At 36.3% G+C, this 21,410-nt stretch overlaps 1 protein-coding gene across 11 annotated transcripts in view; it reads right to left on the minus strand.

The window, feature by feature from the left end:
- The window catches only part of SCMH1 (Scm polycomb group protein homolog 1), a 175,574-nt gene that overhangs the window by 110,122 nt on the left and 44,042 nt on the right, over positions 1-21,410 (minus strand). For 4 of the 11 annotated variants that reach the window (XM_041737954.1, XM_041737956.1, XM_041737944.1 and 1 more), the window contains 3 exons: positions 11,331-11,399; positions 10,855-10,878; positions 1,252-1,322 (listed from right to left, as the gene is read on the minus strand). In XM_041737954.1, coding sequence (XP_041593888.1) covers positions 1,252-1,322; positions 10,855-10,878; positions 11,331-11,399 — 164 coding nt within the window. Of the gene's footprint in view, positions 1-1,251; positions 1,323-2,203; positions 2,347-10,854; positions 10,879-11,330; positions 11,402-19,989; positions 20,120-21,410 lie in introns of those variants that run through there. The other 7 variants (XM_041737946.1, XM_041737945.1, XM_041737949.1 and 4 more) reach the window with 6 other exon arrangements.

The raw sequence follows: 21,410 nt of genomic DNA on the forward strand, positions 1-21,410 counted from the left end.
TCGTGCTTTTATAATTTGTTAGGCAGGTCCAGAGAAGTGCTCATTCTAAGGCTAATTATTTCCCATTACTGAATTATTTCCCACATGAATTATGCGATTTTCTAGTCTGGCTGGTAGAATCAGTCATTATTCCCAGCCCTGTGGGAGTATGGGGCTCTATTCCTTCCAATCCTATCAGATTTTTTTTTTCCTGGATTTCGGGTAGTTTCCTCATCTGCATACATGGAACAACATCACTCTGCTGAATACCTAAATAGGGCTCTCTGCAGATCTCTGTGGTTTTCTTTCTGTGCAGCTCTTGGCACTCTGTCCTCCAAATTCTAGCCACCTCGGTTTCCCCACTCAGCTCCATTTCTTCAAATTAGAGAGCTACTGGGCTCACGCTGGGCTCCTCTTTAATGGGCCATTGTCTCTAAATTCTCTTAAGACAGCTGGGAAATCATAAGGGGCTCAAGTCATTGTTTTCATCCCTCAGAGATCACTGTGCTTGGCTGCCTAATATTCAGTAACTTGAAAACCACTGTTTAACATATTGTCGTTTATTATTATTATTTCAGGTGGTATTATGATTTTAGTCCCTATTATTTAAAATGAGCAGAAGTCCTAGATTTTTTATTTAGAACACAAAATTCAAAGTGAAATGCTGACAATTCGAGGAAATAAACACTTGGATAATAAAGGAAGGTATAAATAGCTTCCTGATGTTTAGCTCTGTTTAGCAGCAGTACACTTCTTTGTTTACCAGCCTTATCATGCTCTGATACAGTCAACATTATCTATGCATTGCGTGGGACACTTAATCCTATGTGGGAAGCTCAGAGTGACCTTAGTAAGGTCCTAACATACTCTCCATTATGTTTGCCATTATTCTTATGGAAAGGTAAGACTGGCTGGGGTGTTGTGCAAAGAGAAATGAATACTGCTCCACTTGCAAGAACTGTCAAGGGGCTATAACTCTGTTTCCTATCTGTCTGAATTAAGAGCTATCATAAAAATTGGGTATTGTTCTTAGTAGTAAAACATATTCTCAAAGGGGTTAAGAAAAGAAAAGGTATTATTTGGGAAGAAGTTGGAGAGACTGCTGCCAAAACTCATGAGTTTTGAGCCTTGAGCTGTATTCTTACCATAGAAGTTTACTCTAGAGCCTTCAGGTGAGAAGTCTAAGGACTCCTACCTCATTTTTTACTTGTCCTAAGGACCAGAACAAATCTACTTGCCTCCCACCTACTAAAGATGTTGAGAATCAATTACCTGCTTGAAGCAATGGACAGGCGCTGGGACTGAACATGTTTCTTTTAGGTATTTGTCCCAGGTAAAATGACCTGTAAAGGAAATAGAAATCTCTATCACAGTCAACTTCCTAAAAAGTCCTTTTGGGCTGTAATCTAGACTAAACATTAGGTGTAAGAAAAAACTTATTTTCCCCTACTGGGCTCAAGAGTAGAAATCTAGGGGTAGAAATCTAGGTGACCAGAGTGGATCATTTTAGGTCAATGTTTTAACATCATAGTCTGAAGATGACCTTACATGTTCTTCATGTTAGTCCTTAAAGTGATCCAAATGCCAGAGCAAGATATATCAGTATCTCACAGAAATGTCCAGGAAGTTTGTGGACAGCAGAACAGCAGACATAGTGTGTGGGTGAGGAGAATCTTTCTGAACACCTGACTCCTGAACAGATCCCTTAATACCATCAAATGAAAGCTTTTAACACCAATACAATTGGATCCCATCATCTTAGCTCAGAAAGAATGAAGGAGAGAACAGGGTAAAATGGTTTGATGGCATGAAAAGCCAGAATAAGTGAGATTATACTTGAATCCTTGCTCTCTCTCTCTTACCCATCCCCAATCCACTCCCATTCTTGCCACAGCTGTGCTGCTGAGGTGCAAAATGACAAAGATCTGGTACTTTACAGAAAAGTAGGTCCTTGGTAGCATTTATGATGAGAGTAACTAAGAATAAGTTAGGGAGTCTACAGGATCTTTTAGCCTCTTAAAGTGGCTTTCAGAGCCTCTCAAAGTTTGAGGAACACTGTGCTAGAGAAAGTCTTCAAGGTAACACTGCTGGGGTCAGGGAAAACATTTTAATGAACAAGCTGTTAAATATATATATATATATTATATATCTTATAAAATCACAAAAGATGACTAAGTTCTTTATTAAAGGTTAAATCAATTACCAATCTCCCCCTAATACCCACCTAGAGGTGACCCCATGATGGTGCAGGGAAGATCCCAGAGACTCTCACAAACTAAAATACTGTAGCAAACCAGCATTTCTTGATGTTTCCTCTGCAGTGGAGTAGCACAGGGCCACTTTGGACCATGTAAAAAGCACTAGATGCTGGGAATAAAAATGATTCACTGAATGATGAAATCTAAATCACTTCAAAGATGTTGCCAAGACTTTATATACTCTATTGACTTTACAGCTTCTGTTTTAAAACTGGGGTCCCTTTCCCATCATCCTTAAGCAAGCCAAATAGATTTGGCCAGAAATCACAATCAGTTCTGAACCACTTAATGAACTGGCCAGTGATTAACTATCGTGAATACAGAGTCCATAAGGTAAATGGGATAGATATTTCTTGGAATCAAGATTTAAAGAGCTTATCAGAATGTAATAAAGAGTTTGCTCTTAGCTGAGATATCCCTACACCACAGAATGAATATACTTCATCACTATTTGCTGTTAGAAAAAGAAAACATTAAAAAGTACTATCCCATTCTTACAAATAAAGGTTAAGTCACATAGAAAGTCTAGGATTTGAGTGAACTGCAACTCCTGCAAATTCAGCATCTATGGCAGCACTGTCCACTAAAACCTCCTGTAATGACAGAAATGTTTTGTGTCTGTGTTGTCCAGCAAGGCAGCCACTAAGCCACGGGTAACTACTGAACACTTGAGATGTGTGAGTGAGAAACTTAAATTTAAATTAATTTGATTTAATTTAAATTTCTACATCTAGTTAACAGCTACTGTATCAGACAGTGCAGGTCTAGAGGTTTGGTCAGTCCTGGGTAATTGCTTGTAGTAGCTTGAGTTTTGACCACAAGCACCCAAGAGACTTTGGTTTTAAAAATTATGGCAGTAGCAGGGGTACCTAAATATTGAGGTATTAATTATAGTTCTCTATTACACATCAATTATGGTAATCAGTCCCTTGTTAGGCAAGAAACCTCACATCTTTCTCCATTTAGAGAACACCCTATTACCAACTGAATGAAAATGAATCTGTTTGTTAAAACAGTTCACCAACTGTAATTGAACCATACCTAGATTAGTATTTTTCTTAAATTTTGCTGCTTATGCTTCCTAGGGCTTAGTCTCTTAATTTCAGGTAAATTGCAAACAAGTTAATTTTTATTGACTCAATAAGAATGTTTGAGCACCTACTGTAATGCCCATAATGGAGCCAAATGTCATCTCCATATGTCTACTACATCTCCAACTACACATACAAAAATAGGACAGGCAGCAAGGTATAGATCAGGGAGGGGTCGGCAAGCATTCTGTAAAGGACCAGACTGTAAAAATTTTACCCTTTGTGGGCCACACAATCTCTGTCACAAATACTCAACTGTGCACTGTAGCCTTAAAATGACCACAGATAATATGTACATGAATCAACATGGCTGTGTTCCACTAAAACTTTATTTATAAAAATAGGCAGTGGGCTGGATTTGTCAACCCTTGGCATATATCACTGATTCCCAAATGTTACTTAGCACCAGAATCTCCTAAATAATTTTTCTCATTTCTTTCAATCAAGTTTTTGGGCCCCATCCTCAGAGGTACTCATTCAATGGGCTTTGGGTGTGGTCTGAAAATCTGTATTTTCAAAGGTTCCCTAAGTAATTCTGATTCATATCTGTGTCTAGGAATTACTGGTGTAGTTAAAAGAATATAATATTGAGAGTCAGAAGATGCTGGATAAAGTCTTGGGTTTTTTTTTTTTTTTAAGATTTTATTTATTTGAGAGAGAGAGAGAGAGAATATAAGGAGGGAGGAGGGGCAGAGGGAGAGGAAAAGCAGACACCCCCGCCCCCCACTAAGCAGGGAGCCGAATGAAGGGCTCAATCCCAGGACCCCAGGATCATGACCTGAGCTGAAGGAAGATGATTAACTGACTACACTCCTAAAGTCTTGTTTCTATAACTATCTTGGATAAATTATTTAATCCTTCCAAGTATCAGTTTGCTCATCATAAGGATAGAGATAGTATCTATCATGCAAAATTGTACACACACTTATTCATTCAATAAATATTTATTAAACTCCATCCAAGTACAAAAGCACTGTGTTAAATGTAAGAGGAATAAGACAGACATGGTTCCTAAATTCATGGAGCTTGCAGTTTAGAAATAAGCAGAGATATTAAATAAATAATAACAAATAATCTGATATAATTATGATCAATTTAAATTAATGAGGTAGTATAGATTGCCTTGAGAATGCAGAACAGGAAAATTTGATCTGTTACTGGGGTCAAGGATTACTGTGAAGATTAATATTATTAACTCATGTAAGTATAATGTTTTATAATTTACAAAATGATTTCAATTATTCATTCAACTAATGTTTGAATATTCCTCTGTGTGCCAGGCAGTATTCTCAGTGCTGGGATAAGACAGGTGGTCCCTATCCTCATGGAATTTACATTCTGGTAGATGAGGCACAATTAACACATAACCAAATAAATAAGTTAATAAGTGGTAAGTATTTGAAGGAAATAAAATAATGTGATGGACAGAGGCTAGGAACTATCTTAGATGGCGAAGTTATGGACAGATGCTCTAGAAAGGAATCACTGGACCTGAGACTTTACAGATAAGAAAAAAAACAGTCATCTCATTTATATTACTGAATAATGCTTATGAAAGTATCTTCTAAACTCTAATGCATATGACTTGATAGTTATACTTATTAGGAAGTGAAATCCCTGCCCTGAAGAGACACACTACATAGAAGTACCTTTAAAAAATTAAAAATCCCCAAAATGTCAAGCACAAGGATCCACCAAGTCGAATGCATAAATACCTTTCTCTAATACTCGTTCATTCAACAAATACTTACTGCACACCTACTATGTGCCAATCCTAGCTCTAGGCACTAGTGATATATAGTAAAGAATAAAATAGCCAAAGTCTCTGTCCACATGGAGCTTACTTTCTAAAGGGGAAGAAAAACAATAAATAAATAAATAAATATGTCAGTTGCTTTAGAGGGCAATAGAGAGACACCTTTTATGTGGCCCCTATTTGGCCTTTTTCAAATAAAGAAAAAAGAAAGCAAGGTAAAAGGGAAAGAGTGCTGAGGTTATGTGTGTCCTATGTTAGGCAGATAGTCAAGAAAGGCATTTTGATGGGGTGATATAAAAGTTGAGACCTCAAGCTCCCTCTAGCCTCTGCTTGAATACTTCCAATGATGGCAAATTCCTTATTTACTTATTATTCCATAGTACAAATGGATAGACCTTAACCTTTATAGTCAGTCAAAGTCTGCTTTCTTTTAACCTCTACTTATTGGTCCCAGGCATTATATACACAACCTCTCTTTCTAAATATGTCCCAAATCCCTCAAATGCTGCTAATTTGACCTGGTTACATGAGGCACCTCTACTCATGCTGGTTACTATTTGGCCACATTTCTCTACAAGAACTCTACCCTCATTCCACCTTAAGTGTGGAACCTAAATTCCTAAGAGAAATAAAGATAATCATAGTCTTTAGATCAGAAATTCTTCCCCAAGATTACTGTCTGAAAACTGTTCCATAGTTTATATGTGCCATAATTTATATCAGTTAACAAAAGTATCTGTTATATGCTCTCAATGGTCATATAAGCATTTTCTAATTTTTTTTAGCATTTTCTAATTTTTGATGAGTATTTTTTGTATATATCCTTTAACATTTTTAAGATTATCACTTTAGGGCAACTGGGGGGAATGAATGGACGAAGAGCAGACATATTTTATATTTTGATACAATATAATTCCTGCCAATAGTGCATAAGAAAATGTTTCTTTTTTTAAAGAGATTGATTGATTGATTGATTGATTTATGATAGAGAGAGAGAGAGAGAGAGAGAGAGAGAGAGAGAGGGGCAGAGACACAGGAGGACGGAGAAGCAGGCTCCATGCTGGGAGCCCAATGTGGGACTCGATCCTGGGACTCCAGGATCGTGCCTTAGGCCAATGCAGGCGCTAAACCGCTGAGCCACCCAGGGATCCCCAAGAAAATGTTTCTTATATCCTTGATAAAACTGCTTTAATAAAAAAAATAAAATAAATAAAACTGCTTTAATAATCTCTATATTTTGGTTAAATCTTACCAGAGAAAAAACAAAATACTATTACACTTTTATTTTCAATTCTTTGATTACTAATAAAGTTGAAGATCTTTTTAGGCTTTTTAGTCCATTTGTATTTTATTTTTATCATTTTTCACTGAGGTATTCTTTGGTTTTCTCACAGATTCTAAGAGTCCCATGTAGATTAAGGATATTAATCCTTTGCCTGTCATGTATCTTGAAGACATCTGTCTCTATCTGCTAGGATTTGCCCTTCAATTTCTCTGTCTTATTCTTTATGACTTCTTGGCTTTTACATCATGCTTTCTTCAATATTTAAGAAACACTAAACCATGTTTTCTTCTAGGATTTCTCAGGTTTCACTTTTTTTTTTTTTTTTACATTTAAATGTCTGATCTATCTCAAATTTATTTTCAGAGATAAGGCAAAGATGCTGCTTTCTTTTCACCTTTATTCAATAAATGTGCTCACCACAATTTATTGAATAAATCACCTTCTCCCCATTGATTGGGGACACTGAAATGTCACCTTGATCACATATTAATTTCTTATATACATTTAGACCTATCTCTGGTCTCTGTTCTGTTCCTCTCATTAGTCTGTTCCAGCACAAGGAGCACTTCGTTTCATGTAATTTCAAAACCGATTTAAACAGAGCAAGTATTTTTTATAAGGCATACCCTAAACCATGTTTTTTTGGCATTTTCAAATGATTAGTAAGTTATGGCATATCCAGCACTAATAAGACCTAGACATTTTTAAATGCCCAAAGCTTAAGTTTATGAGATACACAGTGGTTTATTCTCAAAACAGTGTCCATAGGCCTTTGAGTTTAGTAACTTGATAATTTTTAATCCATCATCTAAAGATAAAACACCATGCCAAAAAGAAATGTCTGTTTCCCAGAATAAATCCCAACATTTCCTAGCTTCTGTAACATCCTGTTCATACCTTCATTTTCATACTTTTCACATAATTCATTTATTTAAGCTCTTTACAGATAGCAGCTATCTTTATTATTATTATTTTTAATCTTCATTGTTTAACACAGTGCCTGAACTTACCACAGGCTCCATAAGAGTTTAGTGAAATCACACCTGGGATATCAAATTTAGTTCTAGGAACTAACAAACCAAAGCCTAAATGAAGCGACACAAAATCACATCACCTGAGGAACAGCTGAAGGATCAATGAACATTCAGCTTGAAGAGGCAAGCAAAGTCTTGGAGCCATTTTTTCATCTAACCATCCATTCATCTATCCATTCAACAAATCTATTTATCATGTGTATCAAAGCATTGTGCTGGGCGCTGAAGATACAACTATGATCAAAATATTGTTCTTGCCCTTACAGAGCTTCACTGAGGGCCAAACAACCAACTATAATAAAGTATGATAAGTACTATAGTTGGCTACAGAGGGTGCTCTAGGAGGGCTTGTGGAAGGATTCCTAGAGAAAGTAACCTCTACACTTGTAATTTAAAGTGTTAAAATGATAAACAGCAATCGGCCAAGACAAAATTTTTTTTAAAGATTATTTATTTGAGAGAGAGAGAGAATGCACAAGCAGAGAGGAGGGAGAGGTAGACTCCCCTCTGAACAGGGAGCCCAATGTGGGGCTGGATCCCAGGAACCTGAGATTATGATCTGAGCTGAAGGCAGATGCTTCAACCGATTGAGCCACCCAGGAAACTTGAGAGAAAATTCTTGGAAGAATCTTTTGTTTTAGATTGAAAGAAAAGCATGTATAAAGACCCAGAAGTAAGAAAAGGTACCTCTAAAGACTGAATATTTTGGTATGGCTAATGGATAGAGTTTTAAAAAAGAGAAGAAAAAAAAACCCAAGACGAAATCAGAGAGGGAAACCCGTAAGAGACTCTTAATCATAGGAAACAAGCTGAGGGCTGCAGGAGGGGAGGGTGGTGGGGACAGGGTAACTGGGTGATGGACATTAAGAAGGGCACAGGATATAATGAGTATTGGGTATTATATAAGACTGATTGGGGATCCCTGGGTGGCTCAGCGGTTTGGCCCCTGCCTTCGGCCCAGGACGTGATCCTGGAGTCTCAGGATCAAGTCCCACATCAGGCTCCCCGCAGGGAGCCTGCTTCTCCCTCTGCCTGTGTCTCTGCCTCTCTCTCTCTGTGTCTCTCATGAATAAGTAAATAAAATCTTAAAAAAAAAAAAAAAGACTGATCAATCACTGACCTCAGCTTCTGAAACCAATAATCCATTATATGTCAATTAATTGAATTTAAATAAAATAAAAAATAAAAGTAAAAAAATAAATAGAAACTCATGCTAAAATAAAAAAAAAAACAGAAAGAAAAGAGGTTTTAGATCAAAGTGGTGTTCAGGTATCAGAAAGTCTCCTACACCACATTAATAAGAAGCCCTGAAGGCTCTGGGGGAAGAGTCATTCTGTCTACAGTGTGAAGGATGGATTAGAGGAGGACAAGGCTGAAGGCAGGAAGACTAATTAGGAAGCTATTCTAATAACCCAGGTATGAGATAATGGTGCTTCAACTAGGAAGGTAGCATGGTAGTGAACAGGCAGTCCCTAGAGGTGCTTTCTAATAACTAGAGGCTGGTGAGTGAAAAATTGGCTAAACTATTCCATATTGCCCTAAAAGTTGTAAGTATGGTTGACAGAAAATTTACAAAAAAACAAATCAGGGGCCCAATAAATATCTGTCTGAATATGAAGAGAGTTCCTGAGGATGCTATAAGTCCCCAACAACTTTGAGGATTTCAAGACAAGGCATTTTATAAGATACTCAAAATGTCAAATTTGAAATGCTGGGCCAAGTTAGATTACCTTAAGGTCTTTTCCAAACTTGGAGATTCTAAAAATCTACTGAATTTAATTTCAGTTTGATATTTGGGGTTGCCCTCTATGCCTGATGGGCAAAATGAAACCTGCAGGATCAACTCATCAGAGGCTATGCCTGGCTATGCTTGTGTTATGTTAGCACAGCTTCTACTCCTTGTACAAGGAAAAATATACTCTCAAATTTTAACATTGCTCTATGTACTCCATGCTAAATTGAGTATCCACTTTTTACAATTACCTACCAACAAAATAGATTGTTCACAGCATACCTTGTCACTGAACCATATGTAATTGTTACCATATTAGTAATAGAACCAAAATCAGCAGCAGCTCTGAGTACCTTCCATTTGCCTACACCATGCCACACAGTGTTCAATATCTCCTAAGTTCATTATAACCAGAAAAGTATGTTTTATTGCCAGTTTAAAGATGAATAAATAGGCTCAGAAAGATTAGGTAATTTTCTCAAAGTCACAAAACTGGTAAGTAGGGAACAGGGATTTGAATGAAGGGCTATCTGATTCTTATGTCTGTGCTATTTCTATCATACACCAATGCCTTAGCTTGAGGCAAGATTTAAGTCCTTAAAAAGTGATTCTCATTTATTGTTTATCAAGTGCTAGGCCCTTTACCTACATTATTTCATTTCAATCATTTTTTTCAGCTCACATTCATAGAACACTTCACTTCAAAGTATGTTCCAAGATTTGACTTAGAGTAATTATCTGAGGATAGTTCCTCAACCGAATGAAAATAACAACCTCCAAAGGTGAAAAGTATTTGAGAGGTTTTAAGATGCTTTCACATCTATTAGCTCACATAATCTTCTTAAAAACCCTGTGAAGTAGGGAGAATGGGATTATTATCCCCATTTTCCAAGTTAGAAAACTAAGGATCGGCATCACAAAGTTATCAAGTGTAGCTGACTTTCGAAGAACCCAGGAGTTCTGACTCCTAGTCTAGTATTCTACGCTATCTTTTTTGTCAGTTGGCAATAAAAGTAATGGTTTTGGAAGAAAAGGCAAGAGGGAATAAAAAGACAGTGATCATAATAGAGCTGAACACATGAAGTTGCAGTAACAAAATATATAAAAATATCTGAACAAAAACTGATAAAGGCATTAGGATAATAATATTTATATAATATAAAGAAAGATTTTAAAGGACTAAGAAGTTAAGACTGACGTTTATGTAGAAATCCTGAAGGCTGATTAAGAATTATTAACATTAACATTATTTCTTGAATCCTAGTCCTGAGAGGTACACCCTGTAGGGATGAAAACTAAATGTAGTAGCACTTTGATTCTTGCTATTTCAATTGTTAATATTTCTGATTGTGTTTAGTTAAAATTTAAAGAAAATATTTAGGTTAAATTTCAGTTCAATATAACTCATGAATAATTTCTTTTGGGAAAACCCCACCAAATTCTGATTTATGAACCATCAGGGTTTGTTTTAGTTCTAGATTCAGTGAATTAAGAGTAACTTCCAGTTTGGGTCAGCCCCTGTGCCTCCCCTACCCCTCATCTTTGTTAGCTTGGTCTGCACCTCCTGATAAGGACTGGCTGCAAAGGCTCCTAAAGCAGATGAGCACAGGACTCACTAGCCCATGGGACACACAGCATAGCATTCTTTTCCAAGTCACACTCTAATCTCTGGTTTGGTTAGTATTCATATTTAACAGAAATACAAGAAAGAAGTCTTACCTAGTTCCAGGATGTCAGTAGCTTCTATTAAAGAAAAAAATGTTACAGTGTAAGTCATCATGACAAACATGCCAAAATGATAGAAAGGTAAAGTTCTGGGGTAAAATGAAGGCTTGAGAGTTTGTGTAATCCAACCCTCTCATTTTAAAAGATACTGAGTGTGTTACTAGTAGTTGTGGAATATACCACCTAATTCTGCCTCACTCCTAAGGCTAAACTCTTAGAAACTGGAAATGCAGACAGGCCAAGCAATCAGGCCTAAGGCTGGGAAGCTAATTTGGAATTAACCTGTATTTAGAGTCCTGATTTCTGGTTCAAAACAAAGCAAATTGCTTTTGATAGACACCACTACAAACTCTAATGTTTGCTTGTGCTTTAATGAGTTCTTTGTACCACAGGCCTCTAAGAACAGAGGTTTCATGGTAAGAGATGGCAAACTAAATTTTTCCATGCTACATAATTTTTTTTTTCCTTACCTTGATATTGGGATGCAGACTCTGAGAGATGACCATATTTGTGTTTTCTAACATCATTCCAGTCTATTACTGCAGGAAGAGAGAAAACAGTCACGTGAAAAGAAAATGCAAGATTCAATACTTCTCTAATTTAGCAGTATGTATTAACAGATTTTGATAAAGTAATCCACTTCTGAGATCGTATTCTAAGGAAATGCTCCTTTTCCTTGTTTGAAATACAGAAAAACGGCTTTATTTAAAAAGCATTAGTTTTGTTTATAATAACAAAAAACTGAGGGGATGGCACCTAAATGTCGGGAAGACTGATGAAGATACCACAATACATTGATCACTTGATAAAGTATTTTGCAGCTGTTAAATTTTTACAAAGACTACACAATGAAATAGGAAAATGCTTAATGTTATCTGGTAAAATATCAAATCAAAAATTATATTTATGGAATAATTGCAATTATGTAAAAAACTGAAAACAAAGAACAGCCCTGTTATGAACTAAATTGTGTCCAACCTCCTTAATGTTCTAATGTGATTGTATTTGGAGATAGGGTCTGTAAGGAAGTAATTACATTAAAATGGGATCATTAGGGTGAGCCCTAATCTGGTAAGACTAGTGTCCTTATAAGAGGAAATCTGGACATACACAGGGACAAAGAAAAGACCATGTAAAAAAAAGGGAGAAGACAGACATCTACAAGCCAAGGAGAGAGGCCTCAGAAAAAAATAACTCTATACCTTGATCTCTGACTTCCAGTTTCCAGAATCATGAGAAAATAAATGTCTGTTTAAATGACTAAGTCTATAATTTTTGCAGCCCTAGCAAACTAATACAACCTTACAAAGTTACCACTAGAAAAAAAAGAGGAGGAGGAAGAAAAAGAAAGTAGAAAGAAGAAAGAAGAAAGAAGAAAGAAGAAAGAAGAAGAAGAAGAAGAAGAAGAAGAAGAAGAAGAAGAAGAAGAAGAAGAAAACACAGCAAATCTAAACATCTGGTTATGGTTAGGCGGTGATCCTATTTTTTCCCCCTATCTTCTAATCTCATATATTTTCAAATTTTCTATAAAGAGTATAAGTTACTTACATAATAGAGATATATTTTCCTTGTTTGAAAATTTAGATTAATCTACTGACCCTACCACTTTCTTGCCATTAATTACCCATCATTTTTTACTTTGCTTCTTACACAGTTCAAATTCCATGGCCCCTCATTAAAAACACCTCCTGGCAAACACTCTTCTTTCCCATCTCTTTTTTGTCAAATTTGCCTAGGAAAGCCTCAGTCTTAACTCTGGTTAAAGCCACTTGTCCACTTATCTACCATGCCTACCCCAACAGCTCACAAATGCTGAAGAAAAACAAACGCAAGCTTACTGGTCTCACTTTAAACTCATGGCCATAATTCTCAAATGCAACTTGACACCATCGAGAAATCATACATTTCCCTACTGTGTTTGCTTTTCCACCTTCAAAAAAAAATTCATGTATTTTTCTCTCTTCTCGTACTCCAAATATTCCCTCCCTCACTTTCACTCTTAGAGATGATGTTTTCAGTGTTCATTGAGAAAACAGAAGAGACAGGAACTTTCTATATGACTCATTTCAGGAAGGTAGAGATCTGATTATGTTTAGTGGTATATCCTCCATGCACAGTATAGTAAGTAGCAGGTGCTCAGTTAGTGTTTGGTGAATGAATAATCTACTCATTCATCATTCTTTCTGACTGCTTCTCTATTGTTGTGGATGAAGTATCTATTTTTATCAAAAAGCAACCCTCCAGTTTTGCTCCAGATCTCATTTTCTCGCATCCTCTCAAGGACTTTGCAAGTATTCTCTTTCTAATAGACTGTTTGCATCCGCATCCTTACTGCTCCATCATCTCCTATCAAAACAAACACACAAAACAAACAAATACCCCACCTCCTACTCTCAATCCCACATATATCCCTCCTGCTATATCCTTCTATTTCTCAGGGAAACTTATTTTAAGAGTTGTTTATCATCATTGCCTTCTCCCTTCTTCACGTGATCTCTTCATCCAAATAGGTTTTTTTTTTTTTCTGGTTGGTTATTATTCCACTGAGATCACTCCCAAATCTATATTTCTAGCATTGGCCTCCTCTTGGAATTCCATGCTTACATATATGACTACCTATAGGTCATATATGACCCATAAAATCAGACATTTCAAACTTAACATCACTGAAACAGAATGCCATGTCTTACCAATCTGTTCCTCTTTTGTTTTTTGAAGTTTTTATTTAAATTCTAGTTAGTTAACATAGAGTGTAATATTAGTTTCAGGTGTACAATATAGTGATTCGACACATCCATACAATACCTGGTGCTCATCACAAGTACCCTCCTTAACCCCCATCACCTATTTCATCCAACCCCCTAACCCCCTTCCCTCTGCTAACCATTATAGATTGCTCTCTCTATATATATAGTTGAGTCTGGTTTTTGGTTTGTCTGTCTTCATTTTTTTTCCTTTGCTCATTTGTTTTGTTTCTTAAATACTGCATATGAGTGAAATTATATGTGATGGAGATGCCATTTACTGGTTTTGGGGAAGATAATCTGTTCCTTTTTGTCTTCTCCAAACCAGTAAATGGTATCTCTGTCACCGAGTTGCTCAAGCAAAAAAATCCCTGAAGTTGTCTGTGATGCCTCTATTTCTTTCATACTCATACCCACTCAGTAAACTCTGTTGGACCATGTCCCAACCCATCTGTCACTCTCATCCCATGGTTCACACTCCAGTTCCAGTCACTGTCCTTCTTACCTGGACTGTTATGACAACCTGCTAACTGGAATCCCTGCTTCACTCTTGTTCTATTCCAATCTACTCACCATACAGGGCTCAGAGTAAGCATTTTATTTATTTAAAGATTTTTAAATTTATTTTAGAGAGTGAGAGTGAGAGAGAGCAGGGGGAGAGGGAGAGGGAAAGAATCTTAAGCAGACTCCCTGTTAAGTGCAGAGACTGATTTGGGGGAGAGGCACTCAATCTCATGACCCTGAGATCATGACTTGAGCTGAAATCAAGAGTCAGATGCTCAACCGACTAAGCTACCTAGGTGCCCCAAGAGTGAACATTTTATTTTTATTTTTTTATTTTTTTTAAATATTCTATTTATTTATTCATGAGAGACACAAAGAGAGAGGCAGGGACATAGGCAGAGGGAGAGGCAGGCTCCACACAGGGAGCCCCATGTGGGACTCAATGCCCAGACTCCAGGATCACGCCCTGAGCCAAAGGCAGACACTCAACCACTGAGCCACCCAGGTGTCCCAAGAATGAGCATTTTAAAACACAAAACAGATGTCATTCATCTGCTTATGGATGGCTTCCCAATAGCTTCCCACTGAGTTACAGGTGCCTTGCACAGCAAATGCAGGATTTGGCTGCTGACACGTCTCTGATCTCAGCCTGTATGGCTTTTCCCTTTTCCACTATACTCCAGTCACACTGGCCAGTGTTCCACCCTAAGTGTCTTCTCTCCTAGTTGGATGTCCCCTGTCTTTCTAATACCTGCCATGTTTGTTCTCCCCTAAATCACTGATAAAGATTACAAATTTGATCAGGCTAAAAAACTGGTGACAGAGACAAAAGATATTAGGGTATCATAACTAATTTTATATTAAAAAGTTTTCACAATTTAAAAAAAATTTATGCTTAGGATGTATTCTTAAAAATTAAATATATAATATGTATTTCCACTTATGTACAAAAGTTTTCACTATCATCACTCAAGTAAAGATGAGCTATCAGTATATGCAAAACAGATTCAGGAAGCCACAATAAATAGAAACCAGGCTATAAGATCACTAATAAAACAATTCAAAAGCAACCAACCCAATTTAGGAAAAAAATTCTCTAGTAAAGAGAAAAAACAAAAGCCAGACTCAATGATGAAGCAAAATGAACAAAATAATTAATAAACTTAACTGGGCAGAAAGGCATCAAATAAGGCTCCACAAGACAATGATAAAAGGAACTCCTGAGAAGAAATACTTGAAACTCCTGGCACAAAAAAGTGGAACCTGGAAAGCAGCCTCCAGAGAAGAAAAGGAGACAACAACTACATTCATTACAAATTGCTTAATTTTTAAGCATCATGATAAATTACTCAGTAGATTAGGGAATCATCCCTGTATCAATTCCTAAATGAACAGAATGCAGCCTCTGATAGGAAAAAAAAAAAAAAAGGAGCTAGTTATTTTTCAGAGCATTCTAAGATTAATGGCCATGTTTCAGAATATATTATGATATGTAGCTACTATTTTTAAACAATCAGTTTTATTTTATTCTGTCTCCCCACGCAGTATATTTCTTCTCTGGTCTTCCCTCTTCTAGTTAACAGTGACAAATCAGAAGCCTGGAGACCTCCTTAATTGTCTGTTCTCTTTTGTCCTCCAGATCCAACCAGTTACCAAATCTGTCAGTTCTCCCTCTGAAATGACCATCTCCTCTGTTCCTACTCTGAGTTTAAGATTTCATTCTCTCTCACCTGCCTGACAGAAACAGTTACTAAAGTCCTGTGTGGGACCCCATCCCTCTCCAATCCATGCTCTACTGCTCATTTTCTAAAATACAGATTAGATAAAACTTGTCACTACTCCTTTAAATATCTTCAAAGATCAAAATCTAAACTGTCTCCATAATGAACATGCCATATTGTTTTCTGTGTCTGGACTTTCACTTTTCTACTTGGGAGATTCCTATTTATTCACTATGGTCCAGGATAATGTTACTTTGTAATAGCTTTCTGGCAATATCTCTAAGCAGAGCACTATTGCTACCTTCCACTTCTATACCAGCTCTACAGTGTCACAGCTAAATACTACTAATCCAGTTTTTGGGGCTTGGCACACAACACTCAAAAAAAAAAGTTTGTCTTTTTGCCAAACTAAGAAATATTATGCAATTTGAGAAAATCACACATATTAAGAAGTCAATGTTTATTTTTAAAAAAGATTTTATTTGAGAGAGAGACAGAGAGACAGAGAGAGAGCAAGCATGAGCAGGGGGTGAGGCAGAGGGAGCAGGAGAAGCATATCCCCACAGAGTAGGGAGCCCAACTTGGGGCTCAATCCCAAGACCCTGAGCTTACGACCTGAGCCTAAAGCAGCCGCTTAACTGAGCCACCCAGGTGCCCCAAGAAATCAATGTTTAAATGCAAGCTTTTATCAAAACAATTTTGACACATAAATGGATACTTAGATACAGAATCCAGCACAATTAGATATTAATTATTCATGTTAAATAGGAATAATAATAATTTAAAAACAGGTCATCTAAAACTGCATATAATAGACAAATCATTTATATACTGATTTTGGAACTTTTTCCAAACAGATTTATTATTTCAATACCTAGGCTAATATTAAAAACGTGCTTGCCATCATTTAATGCATACAGAGTTTTGGTTTCAGTTTTGCAAGATGAAAAAAGTTTGCAGATGGAAATGGTTGCATAACAATGTGAATGTATTCAATGGCACTAAACTGTACACCTAAAAATGGTTAAAATGGTAAATTTTAAGTTCTATGTCTTTTATCACAGTTTTAAAAAAATATTTTATTTATTTATTTGAGAGTGAAGCAAGAAGGAGAGCCTGAGCAGTGGGAAAGCAAGGAGACAGAGCAGGGAGCCTAAGCAGGGGCTGGATCCCAGGACCCAGGGGTCATGACCTGAGCTGAAGGCAGATGCTTAACCAACTGAGCCACCCAGATGCCCCTTTGTCTCAGTTATTAAGATTCATTTAATTTAAAAAAATGGACTTCCATTTCTGCGATGTCAGGAGGCCATACTGATTCCATTTCAGATTCTACCAATACCTACCATTACCATATACCAGGCCCAGCACTTTCACACATATCATCTCAGATATTACCAATATCTATTTGCAGGTGAATAATAAGAATCTGGGGCACATAAAGTTTAACAGTGCCACAGAGGGGAAGGGTTGGTGAGGCAGCAGCAATGAAAGATGTGCAATAATTGTTCACAAATAAAAAACTGAATTGAATTAATGCCTGAATCTGGTTTATATAGACTTATTAATTCAATAAACATTTATTATTTGTTATTTGTCAGGCACTGTTCTAGGCACTGAAGATAGGTCTTTAAAAACAGATTAAAAACTCCTGCTTCTCATGAAGTTTACATTCTATACCACAGGTTCCACAAAATGTGATCTTTTGACTGGACGCATTTGAAATAGCATTCATTGCAGGGAAGCAGATGTCAGAATGAGAATTCCTGGCAATGAGAACTATTCTACAGAGAATGGGTTATTCATTCCTCAAAGAGTACGAATAGGCTGGATGATCACTTATCACCAAAGATGCTGAAACTTTTCCAAGCTGTGAAGGAATTTATGGGTAGGAAAGGGATTAATTACCTAACTTCTAAGATCCTAATTCAACTTTGGAATTCTATTTCACTAAGCAACAAACAATATTATGAAGCAGCAATACACAACTATATCTTGTGTGTGTGTGTGTGTGTGTGTGTGTGTGTGTGGTTGAGCATATGCACACATTCTATGAACTATTTAGCTATAAATTATGTCTTTTTTTATATCAATTATGTCTTATTCCCCTTTACATCTCATGTGTTTAAGTCCATGAAATGAATGAATGAATGCGATGTCACAGGCCTGTAAGACAGTGGATTGCTTCCTATTAAATCCTGTTCAATTTGACATTTAAATTCTATTTCTAATTGCTATTTTCAAAATAACCCTCTAAGGTCTTTCCTATTTCCAGACTGAAATTATATTCATTCATTCTTTAAACAAAAATTCTTTGACTATGCATAGGTTCTAGCCTTGTGCCAGATAATGGGGGGTTCAAAAAGCAATAAAGTCTCCTTTCAGTCTAGAAGAGGGAGAAAGATACATGGCTAAGTGTGATAAAGTATTATAGGTGCTGCATTAAAAGTATATGGGGGCTCAGAAGGTAGAGGAGAGGGGAGGAGACAGTTCTGTCCAGGGAGAAGGTGGAAGGAGGAAGGAAAAATTAAGGCTATGAAAAAGTAATTGAGTCTTGGGGTTGGAGTAATAAAAGTTTATCACAGAGAGAATAATGTAAAGAAAGAAATGATGTCATAAAGCACTACGTTAGACCTGCTCTAATACGGTAGCCACTAGCCATATGTAGCACCTGAAATGTGTTTATGTAACTAAGTAAATATTTAATTTTAATGTTTTATTAATTTAGATTCATAAATGACATTCAGTTACAGCTATAGGAAAAACTTTTTTTTTTTTTTATTAGTTCCACAGGTAGAATTTAGTGATTCATCAGTTGCATATAACATCCAGTGCTCATTACATCAAATGCCCTCCTTTCTCCCACCTTGTTTGGAATAAAACTGGGTAAGAGAATCTACTTTTTCCATTGAAAATTATTGAAATCTTTAAAAAAATTGTTGAAATCTAAATATAGATAAAGTATTTCTGATAAAACTTGGTGTCTGAATTGAGATGTGCTATTATTTGTAAAACATGCACCAGATTCTGAAGACTGAGTATGAAAAAAATGAATGCAGAATAGCTCATTATGTATCGTTATATTGGTTACATGTCAAAATAGTATTTTAGATACACTAGGTTAAATAAAATAATTATTAAAATTAATTCCTGTTTCATCTTTACCTTTTTCAATGTGGCTATTAGAAAATTTAAAATTATGTATGTGACTTGCCCTCTATTTCTATTGGACAGTGCCATGTTGGGCAACTGTAGTATAATGTGGCTGGAGGAAAAGGCATGTTAGTGGGTATGCCAAGAGAAGTAAAATGTGGTCAATGTCAGTGACTATATTTTTTACTATAATGGAGAAAGCAGATCTACTATGAGCAAAAATAAGCCAATGGGCAGAGAAGTAGAGGTGAGGGACAATGGAAAGAATACACTAATGGCTATGGGACCTTGGTTCTGGAGGCTCGCTACACTCTTGCTTTTCACATGGCTTAGTTGTTCAACCTGTCTAGTAATTAAAGGAATCCTAACTATTTCAGATGTACAGATAGATGAAAAGACTTTAGAGAAATTCCCATGATTTTCATGTCAAGTAGAAGAGCAAGATTAACTTAATCTTAGACAAGGCAAATCATCTCACCTCAGGAAATCCAAAGCAAAGGATAAAAAAAGGAGTAAGACATAATAAACTAGAAACCTATGCTTAACAGAGAGATTTTATATATTTGAAGATTCTTGATAAGGTTCTTAATTTCTATAAAGCTAAAACTTTATTTAGAATCTATAAACTTAAACTTATGAGATGTTTTTATTAAATTCAACTAATACTATTAAAAATATTGCTATAAAAATGGCAAGAATACACACCTTCCTGATATGGCTTTAAGTTTTAATGACATTTAAATATTTAAACACTAAAGAGTCTAGCGGCCTAACAGAGAACAAATTCATTAAATAATAGGTTTTTCTTTCATTTCTTAATAATCTTGAGTGTTACAAAAATATCTTTAGGAATTTAAAAAGCAAGTTCCTTCCATGAACTGAAAAAAAGACATCATGGCTAAAAGAAATGGATAATGAATGACAAAATTAGCAACAAGAATTCCTAGAGTCAGTCCTTGCTAGATCTCTTAATCCCTCTTACCTCCAGAATAGGGTAAAAAGATACTTACCACTAGGCTGCATAGTCAATGGACTTAAAACTGGTCAAGGAATTAAGGAGTTTGGGATTTATCCCTGGATCCACCAATACCTTACTCTGACCTCTGACAAGTCAGTTTCTCTGTATGTTAATTTCTCCATCTGTAAAATGGGGGTGGAAGGAAGGAGGACACTTATTACCCCTTAATGTACTGAGACTTAAGTATTAACAAGTTGGCTACATTATTTAAAAAGTAAGGACAAAAATAAAAAAATAAAATAAAAAGTAAGGACATTTAAATATATCTTTTTTGCTTATTAGAATAGCTCAAGGTGGGACAGTACCTTATAACAAGTTACCACAGGTTTAACTTAACTAAGCCTCAATATTCACAGAAATAAAAAAATACAGATATTTGCTACATTTGGTCCCATGCAAATATTGCATATGAATATAATTTCCAACTAACCAGGTTAAGCCAAAAACTCAAAAGATACTAAAAATCCATTATGGACTCAATGTGCTCCCTCACAATTCCTATGTTAAAGTCCCAACTCCCAATAAGACTGTATTTGGAGACAGGACTTTCAAGGAGGTAACTAAAGTTAAATGAGGTCGTAAGGGTGGGGTCCTAATTTGTCCTTATAAAATGAGGAAGAGACATCAGAGATCTCTCTCTCTCCACAAACATACAGAAAAAAAGGCTAGGTGAGGATGTGGCCAAAAAAGTGATTGTCTATAAGCTGAGAAGAGGCCTGACCAGAAACAAACCCTGCTAGCATCTTGATCTTGGACTTCCAGACCAGAAACTGTGAGAAAATAAATTTCTGTTGTTTAAATCACCCAACCAGTGGCACTTTTTTTTTTTTTTAAGCGAAAGTCCAAGCAGACTAACACACATGGTCACAGGACAAAAGAGGCTGTAGTCACTCTTTTTTAGAATGACTACCCCACGCAACACTATTCAGTTTCCAAGTTGCCCTAAGAATCTTCACTCTTTTACTATAGTCTGACTATAAAATAAAGCAAAACAAAATAAAAACAAAACAAATATCAAATTTGAAATTAAAATTCTATCCTGTTTTGAATGTCAGCAGTATTTTCCCTTTAAGGGTATTTTCCTTTAAAGATTTTAGGCAACTAACTTAACTGCACCAAGCCTGTTTTCTTATTAGTAAAATAGGGATGATAATCCCAATGCTACTTACTTTTACTAGGTTGTTGTGAAGAACAAATGAAAAAAAAAATGGCTTTAAGAGTAAATAACACAGGGCAGCCTGGGTGGCTCAGCGCTGCCTTTGGCCCAGGGCGTGATCCTGGGGGCCCGGGATTGAGTCCCGCATCGGGCTCCTTGCATGGAGCCTGCTTCTCCCTCTGCCTGTGTTTCTGCCTCTCATAAATAAATAAAATCTTTAAAAAAAAAAAAAAGCGCAAATAACACAGTTAATAGGG

The sequence above is a fragment of the Vulpes lagopus genome, chromosome 23 (genome assembly GCF_018345385.1).
Source record: "Vulpes lagopus strain Blue_001 chromosome 23, ASM1834538v1, whole genome shotgun sequence".
Lineage (NCBI taxonomy): Eukaryota > Metazoa > Chordata > Mammalia > Carnivora > Canidae > Vulpes > Vulpes lagopus.